The sequence below is a fragment of the Amblyraja radiata genome, chromosome 15 (genome assembly GCF_010909765.2).
Source record: "Amblyraja radiata isolate CabotCenter1 chromosome 15, sAmbRad1.1.pri, whole genome shotgun sequence".
Taxonomy (NCBI): domain Eukaryota; kingdom Metazoa; phylum Chordata; class Chondrichthyes; order Rajiformes; family Rajidae; genus Amblyraja; species Amblyraja radiata.
Genome location: NC_045970.1, coordinates 52,950,204 through 52,970,947, shown reverse-complemented (window position 1 = coordinate 52,970,947; position 20,744 = coordinate 52,950,204). Strand labels below are relative to the sequence as shown.

Here is a 20,744-nt window from a genome sequence, read left to right as displayed (position 1 = left end):
GGCAACTGCGGTTGTTTAAAGCGCTTTATAAATAAAGTTTATTATTATTATTATTATTATTATTATTATCTCTCCTCTCCACCTACATTCTTTCCCAAAGATACACAATTTGTACCTAGCTTCACAATTCTTCCGCTTCTTCTTCTTGTAGGATTCCGGCAGTGTAGACGCTGCTAAGCGTATTACTGCCCTCCACAGGTCAAAGTCTGAACTAAATTCTTACATACAGTCCTGTAACTTGCAGGAATTGAAGAACAGCCCTGGATATCAGTTGATGTTTCTCACTGTGTCCAAACAGAGATAAAACAGAAAAAGCCTCAACTCCAAGTCCTGTCAGTCTAACAAACAATACTTTTCTTTCTACCATATACTTTTTACATTCTAGGAAAATATGCTTAACTGTATCATTACTCCCACATTCACACAAGCCAGAAACATGTTTCCCTACAATGCACAAATAGTAATTTAACCCACAGTGTCCCAACCTCAATCTACACAGTTTAACTGAGTCCCTACGGGACAGAGATGTACAGAAACATATTTTCCTAACTTCAGATTGTATAGAAAAGTAGTGTCTACCCCTGACTTCCATTTCCCATCCTCTCTGCCATTCTTTTGTTAAGCCCTCTTTAATTATTTCTCTCTGTTCCACTCTCCCCAATGATACATGGATATCTATTTCTCTTCTTAAACTCTCCTTTGCTATGAGGTCCACCTGCTCATTCCCCCTCACCCCAGCATGCCCGGGAACCCAGCAAAAAGTGATGTTACATGCAAACCCAATTCTAGAAAACACACTCAAGATTTCATTTAGAATGTCAGGACGAGCTTTAGATTTCCCTACTCTTAAAGTTTCAAGAGCAGCTGCAGAATCAGAACAGATAATGACTTCTCTAAAACTGGCTTCCTCAATCCACCTTAGAGCCCATTGAATTGCCATTAATTCAGTCGTGAGAACAGAGCTTCCATCAGAAATGCGCCGGCCAATCTTCAACCCAAGCTGCTCCACATACACTCCAAACCCAGCTCTCCCACTAACTGGATCTTTAGATCCATCTGTAAAAACAATCAAAGTGCTCTCACTGATTGAATCAAGATATTCCACTATTCTTGGAGTCACCTCGCGCTTATCTTTTTCCTGAAGAAAAGCAAGCTCAATAAACAGTTCAGGAAGAACCCAATAGGGCACAGGTAGCCTTATTGTATGCTCTATAATACCCCCTTGTTCCAAACCCAGCTTCCTAGCCCACTGATTTATAATGACAAAAAATGTGTTATATTTGTTACCATCATCAACCTCTTGCAACAAACACCTTGCTGGGAAGGTATCATTACACCCACAAAGTTTAGCCCAGTAATGTAACCCTAGCTTAATGTGCCTTAAGGCTCCATAGCAAAGCCTCAAAGCCTTTGCCTGCAACACATCTAGCCTAGCCAGAACAGTTTTAGACGCAGACCCATACACAAAACACCCATAGTCAAGAGAAGATCTGATCATGGCCTGATAAATTAGCAGCATTGTCTCCCTGTTGGCCCCCCACTCACACCCAACCAGACCTCTCATAACATTCAGAACTTTTTCACACTTCAACACAATTTTACCTACATGCACAGCCCAAGTCATACGCTCTTCAAACCAAACACCCAAAAACTTAAAAAACCTTTACCTTCTCCAATAGAGACCCATACATATACAGCCCTAACTTAGGTAACTTTCTTTTAAAACCAAAAACCATATATTTAGTCTTAGAGGCAGAGATTTTAAAGCCCCATGTGTTCCCCCATTCCTCTACAGACACTAACACTCTTTGAATCTGTTTTAAAACAAACTCTACATTACGACCTCTTTTCCAGATGGCCCCGTCATCTGCAAACAAAGACAGACCAAATCCTCTCTCTAATTTACAAAATATGTCGTTTATCATGATATTAAATAAAACTGGACTGATAACACTTCCCTGCGGGGTTCCATTCTCTATTTCTACAGTCTCTGAGCTGACACTACCAACCATTACTTGTATTGTTCTATTCAATAAAAAATCCTTAATCCAGTTGAGCATTCGTCCCCTGACTCCCAAGTCAAAGATTTTAATCATTAATCCCTCCTTCCACAAAGAATCATATGCCTTCTCAATATCAAGGAATACACTCACTACTGTTTCCTTGCTTCTAAATGCCCTTTTAATATCCTGATCCAAAACTGATACAGACTCCATTGTAGACCTTCCATTCCTAAAGCCATTCTGTACATCAACAAATAGTCCTCTGGTTTCTAAAAAATAAACTAGTCTGTTGGTTACCATCCTCTCCATAATTTTACAGAGCACTGCTGTGAGCGCTATAGGGCGATATGAACTAGGGTCAGATGCCTCTTTGCCCGGTTTTAAAATAGGGACCACGACTGCATGTTTCCATTCCTTTGGTAAATAACCCTCTGCCCACACAGTATTAAACAAAGCTAAGATTTCATCAAGTACAGTATCATCCAGATGTTTAAATAACTCATACGACAACCTATCTCTCCCCGGAGTGGTATTTGCCCCAGACATAATTGCATCCTTCAACTCTTTTATGGAAAAAAACAGATTAAAGGTATTATCATTTTCTAAACTCCTCTCCAGCTTCCACTGATTAACTGCCATCAGCTCGGTTCTCTTTCTACACCTCTCCACTCCCATGCTCTCTGATCTATGCACTGCTTGAAAACTGTCAACACACATGTCTGCTTTTTCCTTATTGGAGACTGCTACCACCTCACCCTTCTGCAACACTGGTAACAAACTTCTTTTATATACTCCTGACATTCTACGCACAGCTGACCACAAATGCCTTACTGGAGTTTCCGGGCCTAGCGTACCACAAAACCTCCTCCAACTATTCCTCTTTGCATCCTTTACAACTCGTCTTGCTACTGCCCTTAGCCGCTTGTACTCCATTGCATTGACCAAAATTGGATACTTTCTTAATTTTCGATAGGCTATATTCCTATTCCTTACATTCTTTATTCCACCAAGGAACAGACATACGGGACCTAGGTTCCTGCTTCACAGGAATAGTACAACAAGCTGCCTCATGAATCATGAGACTAATGGAAGTATTCCAACTATCTACAGAACCCTCACTATTAACCTCTCCAACTAAACTTTGAGCCTTCTCTTGGAATTTATCCCATTTGGCCTGAAAAAAGTTATATCTAGGGACTTTCTTTACCACTTCTCTCCTCAAATCCCTACCAAACCTACATAAAATTGGATAATGATCACTACCCAGTGTATATCTATCCATTACATCCCATTCACCAATTCTTGCTAAATTTGATGAAGCAATTGATAAATCTATGTGGCTGCAGGTGTTTCTCACAATATTATACCTAGACGGCCTTCCATCATTTAACAATACCAACTCATACTTGTCTAGAAATTCTTCAACAATAACACCATTTTTATCCCTGTGATCACTACCCCATAAAGGATTATGCGCATTAAAATCTCCAATCTATATAACAGGACACCTTACCTTCTCCATTATCTCATCAAAATCTGACAATATCAAGGGTTGACGGGGGTTATAATAATTTATCACAGTGATAGAATTCTGGCTGCTCCAAACCTCCACAGCCAAAACCTCAAGATTAGAATTAATGTCAACTTTCCTATACTGCAACCCAGTCTTAACAAAAGTTGCACAACCCCCACCTGATCTATCAGACCTATCTAATCGCACACATTCATAACCTGGGATTACAAAATCTAGACAGGGCTTTAACCATGTCTCTTGGATACATATTAATTCTGGTGCTTCTTTAAATTCATCAACAAATCTCTTTAACTCTTGACCATTTCCAATCAGACTCCGGGCGTTCCATTGAAGTATATAAAACATTATGGTGTTAATGAGGATCACCATCATCCACCTCACTGACATACTCCATACTGCTAGCTCTCGACAACTGTGACCTCTCCATACACTGACTCTCCGTCATGTATTGATGCAACTTTTCTGGCAACTGCTTTACACTGAGGAACCTTTCAGCTGCCCCCACCACTAACCTGATGATATCTGACCGGTTAGCTGCTTTCTTAGCTCCTACCAGCACATCAGAAACAAAAGACAGAAATTACTCCCTATTAAAAATCAACATGTCAGATGGAAAAGCCGACGGCAAGTTTGGCACAGTGATCTGGCTTCCTAGCACCACTCTAGTCCCAGCGCTCACATCTCCGCGTTCTCTAGCCACCCTTTGAGCTGCCTCTGCATATGGCACGTTGTTCTGATCCTTCACTTCCTGCACTCACTTCGCCTGAACAAAGCGCTCACAACCATGAAACCCTGCTGCATGATCCCCATCACAGTTAGGGCACTTAGGAGCCTCTGCCTTGCAATTTTGTATTGCATGATCTCCACCGCACTTTGCGCACTTTCTTTTACCCCGACAAGACCCAGCAACATGTCCAAACCTCTGACAGTTATAGCAGCGCAATGGTGGTTTATTGTACTCCCTCACTTGATAGCCATACTCCCAAGAAACACTCTCTGTGGCAGTATTCCATCTTTGAACGTAAGCAGGACCGGCGGGTCCCTGACTCCATTCCTACTCTTAAATCTCACAACATCAGTTACCTGGGCCCCCTTAACGTTTTCTAAGATCTCCTTCCCAGACAAGCCATCATACATCCCATACACCACTCCCTTTATTCCCTGCTGTCTTCCTCTAGGGACCAAACTCTCCACCTTGACCACCAATTTCCCCACACCCCTAGCATCATTAAACTGTTTTCTGTCTTTGCAACAAACTCTTAACATCCCATTATACAGAATCTTGGCCTGAAAATCCCTGCCTATCTGGCTCTCCAAAGCGGTGGTAATTTTTAATGGATTCACTGCTCTAAATCCTGCATCTCCTTGATTTGTTCCTTTAACTTTAAACAGCACGACGAATTCTTCAATAATTCTAGTTCTCCTAACTTTACTTCCTTCGTCTCCTGACATTTCGGGTCTTTCGCTCGATGCCTCTCTCTTAGGGCCCCCCTTTTCCTTACCTACAGTCTGCCACCCACCACCCTCAGCCCCACCACCCCCTGAAGCCATGGGCCTCTAGAATCTCTCCTCTCTCGCTCTCCCTTCCGGGCCCTCCGCCCACACCATCAAAGACTACAGGATCTGTGGAGCGGAGCTCGATAATTCCAGCTTCACAATTCATGACTCTCCAATCCTTTTGTCTCACACCTTGTGTGTAATTAATCTCTGGCTTTTGTCTGACCATCTGCTTTTCAATCACCCCCCCCCCCCCCCCCCCCCCCCCCCCCCCCCCCCCCCCCCCATGAATTTGTTATAAGAGTAGAATGAGGCCATTCGGTCCATCAAGTCTACTCTGCCATTCAATCGTAGCCAATCCAGCTTTCCCTCTCAACCCCATTCTCCTGCCTTCTCCTTTTAGCCTTTGATACCCGTACAAATCAGGAATCTGCTAATCTCTGCCTTAAAAATATCCATTGACTTGGCCTCCACAGCCAATTGTTTGCCTATCTTTGCCCTGCCCTTCCACTCCTCGAGCTTTATTGCTGTCTCCCCACTCCTGCAATCACTGACAGAAGCAATTACGAAGAAAATAAATAAGTGAGATAGTGAACAATATTAAAAAGGAAAAATATTGCAGTAAAATATTCTATAAGAACCTGGGTCGTGGCCTGGGTAGCGCAGTCGAGAGAGCATCAGACTTTTAGTCTCATGGTCCCGCCACTGCTTTGTGGCACAGCTGCCTCTCAGCACCAGTGACCCAGGTTCTGTCCTGACCTCGATGTTCTCCCTGTAACTGCAAGCCCCAGTTTCCTCCCACACCCTAATAACTTGCACAATATTGTAGATTAATTGGTCTCTGTAAATTTTCCATGGGGGTAGGGAGTGAACAAGAAAGTGGGGTATCATAGAACTCTTGTCAAGGGGCGATCGATGGGCGGTGTTGACACGGTGGGCCGGATGATCAATGGTTGGCGTGGGCTCGATGGGCTGAAGGGCCTGTTTCAGTGCTCCAAGTAAAACAAATCAAGGGCTGACACGTGCTTCTTGCTCGCCAGCAATTTGCAACTCCATTCATTTCAGACCTCCAGTATCTTGGAAAGTTTGAAAGTCAGACATCAACACAGCAGTCTGTATTCTGTAGAAAAGACACAAAGTGATGGAGTAATACAGCAGGCCAGGCAGCATCCCTGGACGACTTACTGTTCATAAGTAATAGGAGCAGAATTAGGCCATTCAAACATGGCTGATGTACGGTATCTTTCCCTATCAACCCCATTCTGCCTCCTCCCCATAACCCCCGACACCCTTACTTGCCTTCCCAGGGGACTGCTGAGTAGCCGGGTGTTGAGGACTGTCTGGGCCAAAGGAGCCTCAGCGGCGACGGCAGCAGGAGCCGACGTGGCGGCGGGTCCTCGCAATCATCCCGTGATCAGCGATCGATGAGCATGACGGGGGGAGGGGAAAACAATGGGGACTTGGCCTGGGGGGACTGCCGTGAAGATCAATGGGAGACCTGGCCTAGGGGGCCCTCTAGTTTTAGAATCCTCTGCCATAGGGATAAGCCCGCCTTCGTTTGTTCGTTCGCTCCGGTTAAGGCACTATGCATTCGGCAGCCAGCCAGCAGTCGCTTATTTTTTTCTTTTTTATTTCATTTTTAATTAAATTTTAATTTCAAGTTTTTGTGTACCTTGTTGTATGTTGTGACTTCTGGGAAATTTCCTCCGCGAAAGAATGAAGTTCTATCGTATCGTATTGTATCAAGAATCTGTCCGCCTTAAAAAATATCTATTGACGACCCCCACAGCCGTCTGTGACAATGAATTCCACAGATTCACCACCCTCTTCCTCATCTCCTTTTATAAAGGTTACTAGACCAAGTGGGACCCGTTGGGTCCCGTCTCCTTAACGCACAGGGCCCGCAGCATCACACACACGCTAACCACTGCCCCCCACACACACACCAAACACCCCCCCCAACACACACACACACACACTAACCACCCCCCTTAATATTATATTAATATTAATAATTCGCTTCTTTTACCCCATCCTCCACCCTATCCACTCACGCATAGCCCAACTCACAGGCGCGACCAGAGAGGGAGAGGGAGGGGGGTAGAGAGAGCGAGGGCAGAGGCAGGCAGAGGCAGAGGGCAGGGGTCAGTGGTAGCAGATAGAGGCAGAGGGCAGAGGCAGAGGACAGAGGCAGCGGGTAGAGGCAGAGAGTGGCAGCAACCTTCCACCATGCGCTGACGCGAGGCGGCGGGCGAGCGAGCGAGCATCGACGAAAGGACCTTGAGTTGGGCCGCCGCAGTCTTCAGCAATGAACTTTGGTCTTCAGTCGACGGCCCGATTTCATCTCCGGCTGCGTCTTTTGAATAACGGGGGGAAGGAGGTAGGTGTGACGTCACTCGCAGTGCGAGGAAGAAGGCATGCAGACCCATTGTGATGTCATCAGCGAAAGACAGTCGTTTTTAAATTCAAAGTTTTGTCAGATTTTTGAACATCTTCATTAATAACTCGAGAAATAAAGCATGACATTTTCAGATAAGACGTTTTTGGACTCCAGGGGAAAAATGTCTACCGGAATATGTAAAAATGTTACCGTTACCACGTCGTTTTTTCGTGAAGATGTGATTACAACAAACGCACACACACAAATAAATACACATCCAAGATCAGAATTTTACAAGTATAGAGATATTCAGCACTGAAACACTATCTCACTTATGCCACCTGCACCTGCTACCAACCAACCCCAGAGGGAGCTAGTGTGCACTGGCTAGCCCCACTCATCATCTTCAAACAAGTCTCACTGGCTGTGCCTTCAGCTGCTAAGGCCCTAAACTCTGGAATTCTGCCTCTGCACCTCTGCTTTTGTTTCCTTCAACATCTGGCTAGAAATCTCAATGTGATTCGGCATCAACCTTCATTATAATTCTCGTGAAGTATTTCCAAGATCTATATCTTGCTAAACCTGCGCAATTGATTCCTTGACGAGGCAGTCATATTTTGCAAAGAAATAAAATAATCCAAAATTGAATGGAGAATTAGAACAGTTGCACACGGCAGCAGAGCGATAGAGTTGCTGCCTTACAGCACCAGAGACCCGGGTTCAATCCTGACTACAGGTGCTGTCAGTATGGAGTTTGTATGTTCTCCCCGTGACTGCGTAGGTTGTCAGCGGGTGCTCCAGTTTTCTCCCACATTCCGAAGACGTGTGGGTTTGTAGGTTAATGGCTTCTGTAAATTGTTCCTAGTGTGTAGGATAGAACTAGTGTTCCAGTGATCATGGTCAACTCTGTATCTCTAAACTAAACTAAGTTAAACAGTAGAGATGATCAAGAACATCATTATAGATTAATATAGCAAGTGTTGCATTTATTGAGGTTACTCCATGAGAGAACAGGATTGCCAAGTTCTGCTAAACTTACAGATCCTTGCCGAACCACACTCAGAACTGGAGGAACGACACTTTATATAGCCAACAACATGAACACTGAATTCTCCAGTTTTAAGTAATAATCCCTCTACCCCACGTAATTCAACCCCCTCCCCCTCCACAGTACATAGATTTCTGCCACCATCTCTCAACCCACCCCCCTCTTCTCCTTCCCCGTACACTCATCTCCTACCCTCAAGTCTCATATCTCCCTTTTAACCCCTTCTTTCCCCTCCCCATCCCATTTCATCAGCTTTGCATCTCACTCCTCCTTTTCTCTCATTATCCAACACCCTTTCGTCTCCTTTTCACCTCTGGGCTTATCACTTACTCCAAACATTCGCCAATCACCCCCCCCCCCCCCACTCAGTTGTATCCCCCCCCCCCATCACTTGCCAAGGTTTGTCCCGTTCCAATTTCTCTTCTCCAGCTTTCCTCCCCACTGCTCCATCATTTAAGGAAGATCCCAACCTGAAAAGTCCTCTGTCCATTTCCTCCACAGATACTGCCTGACCCGCTGAGCTCCTCCAGCACTTTGTATGGTCAGAGGCCCTGAGCAATACTCAGGATCATAAAACAGAAGGATAAAAGGAGGCCTTTGCGAGGATCAAATTTTGCAATAATAGTGCCAGATTTGGCATGTTTTTTAAAGAACTGGAGGACAGGTTTAAGGTGGGTGAGGGAAAGATTTAATAGGACCCTGAGGAGCAACTTTTTTTTACACAAAGGGTGGTAGGTATATGGAAGGAGTTGCAAGAGAAGGCAGTTGAAGAAGTTACTCTGTTTAAAAATAATGGACAGATAAATGGACAGGATAGGTTTGGAAGGATATGGGCCAAACACAGGCAGGTAGGACTAATGTAGATGGAGCATGTTGGTTGGGCCAAAGGGCCTGTTTCCTCGCTGTATGACTCTATATGAAAAAGATGAACAACCAGATCAGTGCCCCCGATGTGGGCTACGGTACACCGGTGAGACAAAGTGTCAACCAAAGATCGCTCTGCTCTATAATCTTTGGTGAATCTGCGACAGTTTCACTGAACACTTGTGCTCAGGCCAAGGGTTACTGGGTCTGGCGGTTGCTAACCTCTTTAACTTACCTTCCCATTCCTACACTGACCTTTCTGTCCCGGGCCTCCTCCAATGCCAGAGTCCACATGCAAATTGGAGGAACAGCACCTCATATTTTGCATGTGTGAGCAAGCAAGTTTATTTATATAGCACCTCAGCAACAAGGCAATTCAAAGTGCTTTACACAAAGCATTAAAAAGCAATCAAAAGCAATTAAAAACAGTCTTTAAAAATAGAAAATAAAAACAAGGTAAAATAGAATAAGCCAAGTATAAAATACAAGAATAAAAATTACAGTGCAGTTAGAAATTAATAAATAATTAATTTAATTGAAATTAAAAGTGATTAAAAGCAGTGACAAACAGAAACGTCTTCAGCCCTGATTTAAAAGAACTGAGAGTTGGAGCGGACCTGCATTTTACTGGAAGTTTGTTCCATATATGTGGTGCATAAAAACTAAACACTGCTTCTCCATGTTTAGTTCTGACTCTGGGGACAGAAAGCAGACCTGTCCCAGATGACCTTAGAGGTCTGGATGGTTCATAATGTAGCAGAAGATCAGAAATATATTTTGGCCCTAGATTATTCAGTGCTTTATAAATCAACAGTAATATTTTGAAATCAATTATTTGACAGACTGGAAGCCAGACTGCAAGACCTCAAAACTGAAGTGATGTGATCCACTTTCTTGGTCTGAGAGAGGACTCGAGCAGCAGCGTTCTGAATCAGCTGCAGCTGTCTAATCGATTATTTAGGGAGACCTGTTAAGACAGCATTACAGTAGTCAAGTCTACTGAAGATAAATGCATGGACATGTTTTTCCAAATCCTGCTGAACCATAAGTCCTTTAACCCTTGATATATTCTTAAGGTGATAGTGGGCTGACTTAGAAATTGTCTTAAGGTGGCTGTGGAAATTCAGGTCGGAGTCCATGATTACACCAAGAGTTCTGGCTTTCTCCGTGGTTTTTAACATTGCCGATTGAAGCTGAACACTGACTTTTAATCATTCCTCTTTGGCTCCAAAAACAACTACCTCAGTTTTGTCTTTGTTTAATTAAAGTAGATTTTGGCACATCCAATCATTGATTTGTTCGATGCACTTACTCAGTATTCAGATTGGACCATAATCCCCTGGTGATATGGTTATATAAATTTGTGTGTTGTCTACATAATTATGGTAACTTATTTTGTTGTTTTCCATAATCTGAGCCAGTGGGAGCATGTAGATGTTAAACAGAAGAGGCCCCAGAATGGAGCCCTGGGGAACTCCACATGTCATATTTGTCTGCTCTCTTTGTGTAATTACCTATAGACACAAAGTAGTCCCTGTTCTTTAAGTAGGATTTAAACCAGTTTAGAAAGTCCAACCCAGTTTTATAATCGGTCTAGTAATATGGTGTTGTCGACCGTGTCAAATGTCCAAGTTCAAGTTCCATTTATTGTCACATGAACCAATTGGTACAGTGAGATTTGAGTTACCATACAGCCATACGAATAAAAATAAACACAATACACGATAGAGTTTAACGTAAACATCCCCACACAGCGGAACAAACGTTCCTACGTGAGGGAAGGCAATAAAGTTCAGTCATCTTCCTCATTGTCCACCCGTGGTCGGGGCCTTTGAGCCCTCCGCAGTCGCCGCTACAGACGGCCCGATGATTCAGGCCCTCTTGCCGGGATGATCGAAGCTCCGATGTCGGAACGAAAGAACATACTCAGCGGCTTGGAGTTTCCGAATTGGCCACTACCTACATGCAGCACTGAGATCCAATAATACCAAGACTGAGATTTTGCCATTGTCTGTATTTAAGTGGATGTCATTGAAGACCTTAACAAGAGCAGTCTCAGTGCTGTGGTGTGGTCGAAAACCTGACTGGAAGCCATCAAAACAGTTGTATAGCGACAAAAAATTGTTAAGCTGGTCACAACCTAGGCGGATGAATGTGGAATTCTCAAATTTTAACTAACTTCTACATATACTTCCCTCACGCCTACTCCCCTCCCCTAAGTCAGTTAACCAGTTTCACAGTTTGCACCAATGTACCCTTCATGGGAACCACACCATCCCTGGCCAACAATTGGCCTTTCAGGGCCTCTCCCAAAGATGAGAAAGTTTGTAGGTTAACTGGTCTTTGTACAATTGCCCCTAATGTGTAGGGAGTAGATGTGAAAGTGGAATAATGAGAACTAGTGTCAACGGGTATGGACATGTTGGAGTAACTCAGTGGGTCAGGCAGCATCTCTGGAGAAAGAGTAGGTGACATTTCAGGTCAGAATCCTTCTTCAGACTGAAAGTAGAGTGGGAGGTGGGAATAAAGTGAAGGTGGGAAAAGGCCAGAACAAATCAGGGCCGGGAACAGACGGCCTCAGGAAGGGCAGAGGCCACAATGCCCCATAGTTAGCCGAGGAGAGTGTGATAATAAAAGGGATACAAGGCTTCTGTTGAAAAGTCAGATTAGGGAATTTGTTACCTTTGAGCAATCAAATTCCATTACTTCTTTGGGTTAAGATCAAAGACAGAGCATTATGGAGGATAAATCACATGGGCCCGACTGGAACTCTCCCAGCTTATTGAGAGACAAGAGATGAGATTGCAAGTGTCTTGGCGAAGATCTTTGCATCCTCTGCAGTCACAGGCGAGATACCAGAGGAGTGGAGAGCAGCCAATGTATTTCTTTTGTTTAAGAATACCAACGACTCTACTTCCTTAGAAGGCTTAGGAAGTTCAGCATGTCACCAACAACTCTCACCAACTTCTTCAGATGCACCCTGGAAAAAAATTAATCGAGATGCATCACAGCATGGTTAGGGAACAGCTCCATTACAACCACAGCATAGTTAGTGAACTGCAAAAATTGCAGAGAATTGTGGATGCAGCCCAGACCATTGCACAAACTAACCTCCCTTCCATTGACGCTATTTACACCACACGCTGCCTCAGCAAGGCCACCAGCATAATCAAGGATGAGTCACATCCTGGCCATTCCCTCTTCACCCCTCTCCCATCTGGCAAAAAGTATAGAAGTGTGAAAATAGTGAAAATACACACCTCCAGATTGGGGGACGGTTTCTTCCCAGCTGTTATCAGGCAACTGAACCATCCAACCAACAACTAGAGAGCAGTCCGGAACTACTATCTACCTCATTGGAGATCATCGGACTATCTTTAATCGGACTTTAAAACTTACACTAAACATTATTCCCTTTATCATATATCTGTAAACTATGGATGGCTCAACTGTAACATGTATTGTCTTTCCGCTGTGGTTAGCATGCAACAAAACCGTTTCACTGTACCTCAAAATACATGACAATAAACTAAACTGAATCTCAAGAAGGGTAGGGGACATAGTACAGAAAACTAAAGGCTGGTGAGTCTCACATCAGTGATAGGATGCCTATTGGGAGTGGATTCTCAGAAAATAACTTACTCAAATTTGGAAAAGAATGGGATAGTTAGAGACAGCCAGCACGGCTTTGTCCACATGACGTGACAAAGGTGACAGTAGCAGGAAAAGATGTGGATGTTGTCTACGTGGATCTTTGAAAGCTTTTTTATAAAGTCCCTTGTGGTAAACTAATCCAGAAGACCAAGATGCACGGGATCCATGCAGACTTGGTAGCATAGATTTAGAACCGGCTTATAAATAGATGTTATTCTAATTGGAGGTCTGTGACCAGTGATGTTCCACAGGGAAGATAAACACAAAATAGGTAATGCTGCATCTCTGGGAATAAGGAATAGGTGATGTTTCAGGTTGAGATCCTTCTTCAGACTTTGGTTTCCTTCCTGACCCTTGGGTGAACCGCCCAGCACTCACCTGCAGGGAACAAGGGAGGGCAATTAAAATTCCAGCAATTCAATATAAGTGGAACAAAAAACTAATCTCAGTGACTGTGAACCTGCCAGTGTTCACCAACACTCTTTTGGAATGACATGCCACCACAGTCACGTGTATTATCGTGTCATTGTCATTCCAGTCACAGTCACTGTCATTCCACAGTCACGTGTGGAATGACATGCCACCACAGTCACTGTATTATGCATATTATACAGAGCATAATCTGACTATCAGTCAGACATGAACTAACAGCAAATAACCCTATCTCTATATGTCTTTTGAGCAGACATATAATCACAGCAAAAGAGGGGGGGACTCACCGTCTACTTTTGCCAATATTTCTTGCTGCTCTTGACTGATTCAAGCAGTCCTTTGTCCTTTTGCACAGCCAGAGAGAAGTCTTTACATGACAAGTCACAGTTCACAGATATTTTAAGTTCATTTTTGATCAGCTCTGTGCTGCATCTTCAGTGCTGTTTCTTGAGTCTGACCATTTAATGGCCATCAGAGAGAAGATTCTCTCTACAAAGGCATTTGAGCTTGGCACACTGAGGACAAATGGGACAATCCTGAACATGTTGATCAAGTTGGCTTTCCCTATGTTTTGGAAAACAGCCACCCACTTCTCACTGGTGGATTTTGTGGTATCCTGTCTGGCTTTCTGTATTTCCTCCTGGCGAGCACAAAACTCTTCATGGAGTTGGTCCATATTGACGGTCTCTGTCATTTTGAGGGCAGCCACCACCTGCTCCAGGTTAGTGAAGGAGAGCTCCTTATAGAGGCCGATCGGTTTCAGTCTCAACATCACACTTTCTGGTGAGAAAGCAAACCACTTGTCAATGTGTGTAATGACAGATTCATAGAATTTCCCAAAGTCCTGTTGCTGCTTGGACCTTTGTGCTGGCACTTGTTCATCCGTCAGCTGTTTGGTCTGGTATCCAAAAAAGCTGTCCTGTTTCCGCTGAAGCATCTGCATTTTGAACTTTCGGACTTCCTCGTAAAAATATGTGATGCAGAGCTTTGTTTCCTCCAGCTTTTTTACGAGTTGGTCAAAAACACATCCCACGTTGTGGAAAAAGCACAGATAAATATTAGTATCTCCAGTTTTTTTCTTCATCCTCAAATTCCTCTTCAGTCCACAGGACAGGTGTCAAGGGACCTGAAGTATGACGTAAGAGCTGGCCAGCTTTGCAGGAGACATTCGACAGCTGAATGAAGAGAGAGCCATCGCGTGCAAATTTCACACCACTCAATGTCAACACAGGCAAAAAATTAACACAGTTCCTCTCTTCGGGAAGCAAACCTTTAAAAGCTGTAGACCTTTAGAACAATTGTCTCAATATCCACGGACAGCTGATCACAGGCGTGCTTGAAGGCGTTATGAGCTATGTGAGCTGGGCAATTAACTCAGAATGTGATTGTTGGCACTGCTCAATAACTGGTAAACTGAGTGGTGTTTTCCAAAGTTTACATTGCCATTATCTGCTGCATAGGTTGTGACGTGCCTAAATCCACTTCATACTTTTCCAGACAGCTCAACAGAGCTTGATGTATGCCGTTTGCAGTTTCATCAATGTCTTCATAAAAGTCAAGTGACTTACACTACACTCCATCAGACACAGAGAAATATCTCACGCACACTGGAAACATTTTTCTATCTCCCTTGTTTGAGGCATCGGAGGCAACTGAGAACTACGCGGGTTCACCTTCTTCGGTCGGGGATAGATCATCCATAATATCCCGCACAGTATTTGGTCCTGAAACATTAATTGTAATCATCTCAGCTTTCGTTCTTCCCAAGTGCATCTTCTTCAAAACATTTGAGTCATTAAACAAAGCACCATTGAGCTAAGCAAGACAGTCGGTGCAGTTGCAACTGAGTCTATGTTTAACCGTATGGTACACATACGAGGCTTCACTTGCCCGGATTTTATCATTTTCCGCAGTAGATTTCACGAAGAATGCACCAATATTGCTTGCACCTTTAGCTAGTGTGACCTTCTTGTGCAAGCATGTGGAAGCTGCAGAGTTAGGTCATTCTCACCTCCAAGGCCAATTGTGAATTCCCAACGGCATAAAGTACAGAAGGCTTTCGTCGAGTCATCGCTGACAGGCTTAACCCACGTCTTTTTTGCTTCCCATTGCTTGTTATAGCCACACAGTCTTTTCTTTTTTGCAGGTTTATCCATATTTGCACATGACAAACCAACCGAACAACACCAGACGTTGCTGAAACTTTTTGTTTTGGCAGGAATTAGCAAAATATAGCGTACAACTGATGCGCGTAAGTGGGTCTGTGATTGGATGACATGTGAATCACTCGTGCGTGGCGTCAACAGCACATGCAACACACACGCACGCTGTTGTATCAGATCTAGGATCTGACTGTAAGCGTGCCCTCAGTGATTACAGCAAAGTAGCAGTCAAATATGGAACCAGGGAGGTCCCATAATGGACAAACCAATTTAGCCCAATATGCGGGATGTCCCAGCTAGCTAGACAGCTAAACAGGGACATGTTGACCGGGCAAGTTGGGCCAAGGGACTGTTTTCACCCTGCATCACTCTATGACTCTAAGTGCTGGAATAACTCAGCAGCTCGGCCAGCAACTCTGGAAAACATAATATTAAAAACACTCAACAGGTCAGTCAGCATGTATGAAGACAAGAACAAATAGAATAATTCCATTGAGGATCTTTAATTTGCGACATTAACTCTTTGCTATGAACCCCCACGCGCAGGATGCTTGCAACATTTAATGCTTTTATTATAAGGTGACAAAAGGCTGTAGCATCAGCAAAGGAATGCGCACGCGCATCCGGCCCAGGAGTCGCCGCCGACAGCGGCTGCGCTTGCGCAGCTCGGACCTCTCCTATGAATTCCAAATAAGATGGTGGCCGGTTTCCTTGGCAACCCCACAACGCCGGGTTTTTGAAGGAAAACAACTGTCGCTTGCCGCGCCCACTGACACATACACACAACATCCAACATCCGACGAGGCTCTGGAATCGCAGCCGAAGTTGATGAGTTGCACGACGCGAGCCGCTCAGCGACCCATCGCATCTCAACCCCCGACCCGTCGCCTACCTGCTGCAGACACGCGTCTGCTGACCTCCATTTCGCAGCCGCTCGGCATCGTCTCTGAGCATGCGCCTGATATCCTGGTTCCGCGCGTGCGCAGCGGTCGCCCAGAACCGCGGGCAAGGCCGACTTCCGCCGCGCGAGGCGCAATCCTCTTCGTCGTCACTCGAAGTAAGTAAGCTGGGGAGGGGCCATTGGCGGGAGGGGGCGATAAACAAATGGGTCGCATAGAGCGGTTTCACGCCCGCGAGGCACGCCGGGTAGCGACTCCGCCATTACTCGCCCTTCGACCACGGGGTTTTCGGGCGCCGTTTCCATCCACAGCGGGGGAATGCGAAATGAAAGAAATCCGCCACCTACCGCTGTCGTTGTAATATTGCCGCGTGTGAACCCGTCGATGGGGACGGCTCATTTGCCCGATGGTCGAGTCCGGCTCGGTTTGCGTGCGTGACCCGGGCGGCGTGCGTGACGCAGGCGTGCAGCGTGAGGTACGTCGCCTGACGTTGAGTGGCGCGATGATTGACGCAGGTTCCGGCCAATGGGAGTGCGGGGAATCCGATGATTGTCCCGGCTGCCAATGAGAGCGGCGAGGGGGCGGGCCCGGTACCAGCCAGCTCGTTGTCGGTGAGGCTAGTGTCTCTTTGTCTGAAGCCCTGGAGGAGCCGAGCCGATTCGGGTCGGGTAGCCGCGTCCCTTCTGCATCGCACGGACATTTTATTTCCTCGCACAACGTGCATTGCAATTTGCAAAGAAAATAGATCGGGAGTTTTATTGCAATCTGCGAAGAAATCTGCAGCCTGCGGTTTGTGAGGATTCATCTCTTTTTTTCCCTGGGATTTCAGGGCGGTTAAGGCTGCAGAGTGGGGGAGGGTCCGGCTCTTAAAGGGACAGTCCCTGGGCTTGTGGCCCTCCAAAGAGCTGGCCCTTGTGCTTATAACTGATAAGGAGACAGACCTGCGTCTTATGCCTAGCAAGGAGGCAGTTTTGTGCAGGGTTAGACCCTGTTTATTTCCCGCCAAAGGGCAGACCTCTGCAATTGGTTCTTAAAGGGCCAGAGTCTTGCATTGCTATCTGTTGAAGGGGGTCTGCATTGCTATCAGCCACTGTGCGACTGCCTCTTAATAGGTAGAAACAATGAGCTGCAGATGCTGGTTTACACGAAAGGACACAAAGCGCTGGAGTAATTCAGCGAGTTCAGGTAGATCTCTGGAGAACATGTTCCCCAGAGATGCTCGACCACTGAGTTCCTTCAGCATTATCTGTCCTTTTGGTGCTTAAAGGGTCAGAGTCTGTGCTGTTGTCAGTTGAAGGGACCGCAACTGGCTCTTGTAGTATAAAATATACAGACGATTCTTCCCGCCTGTGCATATGTGTGAGTGCTTGGTGCTTAAGTTCAGAAGTCATAGGAGCAGCATTTGGCTCAACGAGTCACGTTTACAAGGATGAGGGTGGGACCTTGTTGAAAGTTACCGAATAGTGAAAGGCGTGGATGTGGATAGGATGTTCCCATTAGCGGAAGAGTCTAGGACCTGAGGGCATAACCTTAGAATAACAGGTACCTTTAGAAAGGTGATGAGGAGGAATTTCTATAGTTAGAGGGTGGTGAATTTGTGGAGTTCATGGCAACAAACTCTGTGGAGGCTATGTTATTGGGTATTTTTGAAGGCGGATTATTGATTAGTAAGGGTGTTGAGGATTATGGGGAGTAGGCAGGCGAATGGTGTTGAGAGGGAAAGATGGATCAGCCATGATTGAATGGCGGAGTAGACTCAATGGGCTGAAGGGCCTAATTCTGCCCCTATCACTTATGAATTTAGGTCTACTTGCCATTCAATCGTGCCTGTTTACCTTTCCCTCTCAACCCTATTCTCCCTGTAACATTTTACACCCTTACTAATCAAGACCCGTCAATCATTCTTTATACATACAAAAAGACTTGACCTCCACAGCTGTCTGTGGCAATGAATTCTGCCTTCTGGCTAAATAAATCCCTCTTCATCTCATTCCTAAACATATGTACTTTTATTCTGAGGTTGTGCCCATTGCTCCTAGGCTCTTCCACCAGTGGAAACATCCTCTCCACATCCACTTTATCCAGGCCATTCAGAATTGCTGAGCCTCATTCCTTCCTGCTTTCAAGCGTGTGGGAGGGGGTCATCTGTTGTAAGGCTGTCACTCTTCATTGGATTATTTACAAATGAAGTATGTCTCCATTTAATATTTAAGAAAGAACTACAGATGCTGGAAAAATCGAAGGTAGACAAAAATGCTGGAGAAACCACATCAGTCTGAAGAAGGGTCTCGACCCGAATGTCACCTATTCCTTCGCTCCATAGATGCTGCCTCACCCTCTGAGTTTCTCCAGCATTTTTGTCTGTCTCCTTTTTATGTTGAATGGAGATATGGAAGATTGTTTCCTCCCCCACCTTTAAAAAAAAACCCAAACTGAACAAGCATTGGAGCATCATTGTGGGAGAAGCTGATAGATTGTTGTCAAGTAAGGATGTCAGGGGATATGGAGCAAGGTTGGGTCAGACCTAATCTAACCGAAGGCTCAGGGGGCAGAATGGCCTACTTTGGTTTCTTATGACCTCAATCTCTGAGAATTCTGTTGGGCTCATTTTTGTTCTGGATTTGCAGATTGTATAACCAGGCCACTGTTTTAAAGGGACACATTCACCTGTTTGCAATGTGTTTGTAATTAAAACGACAATTCAGGTCCCACTGCTTTTTGAGGAACCTTGTTAATAGTTCTGTTTAGAGTTACAGTGTGGAAACCGGCCCTTCGGTCCACGCTGACCTTCGATTACCTGCTCCCCAGTTCTGCGTTATCGCACCTCCACATCCTACTCTCTAGGAGCAAATTTACGGAAGCAATGAACATATAAACCTTCCCGTCTTTGGGATGTGGGAGGAAAGCGGGGCACCCGTAGAAAACCCACACGATCACAGGGAGAATGCACAATCTCTGCACAGACAGTAGCCGTGCTCAGGATCGAACCCAGGTGCACCGCGAGGCAGTGACTGCCACCGGGTCACCCTAATATTCTGAAGAAGGGTCTCGACCCGAAACGTCACCCATTCCTTCACTCCAGAGATGCTGCCTGTCCCACTGAGTTACTCCAGCATTTTGTGTCTATCTTCGCCCTAACAATTGATCTTTGCTGCACCTAGGAGTGAGGTTGGTGTCCTGTCCTGTTCCCTGTGACCCTGGTCTTTCGAACAGTCTTGCACTCGATGACAAACTATCCAACTTCTTGTTTAAGAAGGAACTGCAGATGCTGGAAAATCGAAGGTACACAAAAATGCTGGAGAAACTCAGCGGGTTTCGGCCCGAAACGTTGCCTATTTCCTTCGCTCCATAGATGCTGCTGCACCCGCTGAGTTTCTCCAGCATTTTTGTGTACATCCAACTTCTTGTGCTGGCTGTAGCTAAGTGGCTGAAACATTCTCTGCTATGTCAGAAGGTAATCGAGTCAAGTCAGTGCCTGAGATTTGAACAGAATGATCTTAAATTGCATACAGTGGATTACAGAGGGTGAGCTCCCCTGTCACAGATCTAAGGTTTAATATACTCTTTAAGGCAGATGCCAAAGTCTTATTGTCGCATACATTGAAATGTAGTGAAGAAACTGTTTTGCATGCTATCTAAAATCAGCAACTATTCCTAAATAGTCAAACACAAGTACAATCGGTATGCAAAGGGAAAGATACAGAGTGCAGAGTATACTGTATACTTTACTTTAGACTTTGGAGGTACAACACGGAAACAGACCCTTCGGCCGAAGTCCGTGCCGATCAGCGATCGCGCCAGACACTCGCACTATCCTACACACAAAGGACAATTTACAGAAGCCGAATAACCAACATATCTGTACATTGCCCACATGCTCCAGTATCCTTCCAAATCCCTGCAGTTTCCATGCAGTATCTTTCAATCAATCAAACTCAGTAAGTCAGGCAGCATCTGGGGGACGGAATGGACAGATGGTGTTTCGTTTCAAGACACTTATTCAGTCTGAGATTGCTCATGAGATTTTTTTTTTTTGAAATAAGGTCTTGTTTTGAGACACAGCATGGAAACCGGCCCTGCGACCTACTGACTCCATGCCGAACATCGATGTCCCATGCACACTATATCCCGCTTTCTCATCCACTCCCCACACACTGAGCGGGGGGGGGTTAATTTTACAACCCCGCATGTCTTTGGGATGTGGTAGGAAACGCAGGCGGTCACACAGGGAGAATGTGTAAACTGATTCTATGATGCTGTGAGAGAGTAGC

At 45.1% G+C, this 20,744-nt stretch overlaps 1 protein-coding gene across 4 annotated transcripts in view; it reads left to right on the top strand.

Moving 5' to 3' along the window:
- The window catches only part of LOC116981523 (zinc finger protein 84-like), a 70,589-nt gene that overhangs the window by 28,898 nt on the left and 20,947 nt on the right, over positions 1-20,744 (top strand). For 2 of the 4 annotated variants that reach the window (XM_033034593.1, XM_033034592.1), the window contains exon 1: positions 17,004-17,262. The exons of 1 other annotated variant lie outside the window; for it this stretch is intronic. In XM_033034593.1, coding sequence (XP_032890484.1) covers positions 17,019-17,262 — 244 coding nt within the window. In that variant the 5' untranslated portion in view covers positions 17,004-17,018. Of the gene's footprint in view, positions 1-17,003; positions 17,266-20,744 lie in introns of those variants that run through there. One more of the 4 variants, XM_033034591.1, reaches the window with a different exon arrangement.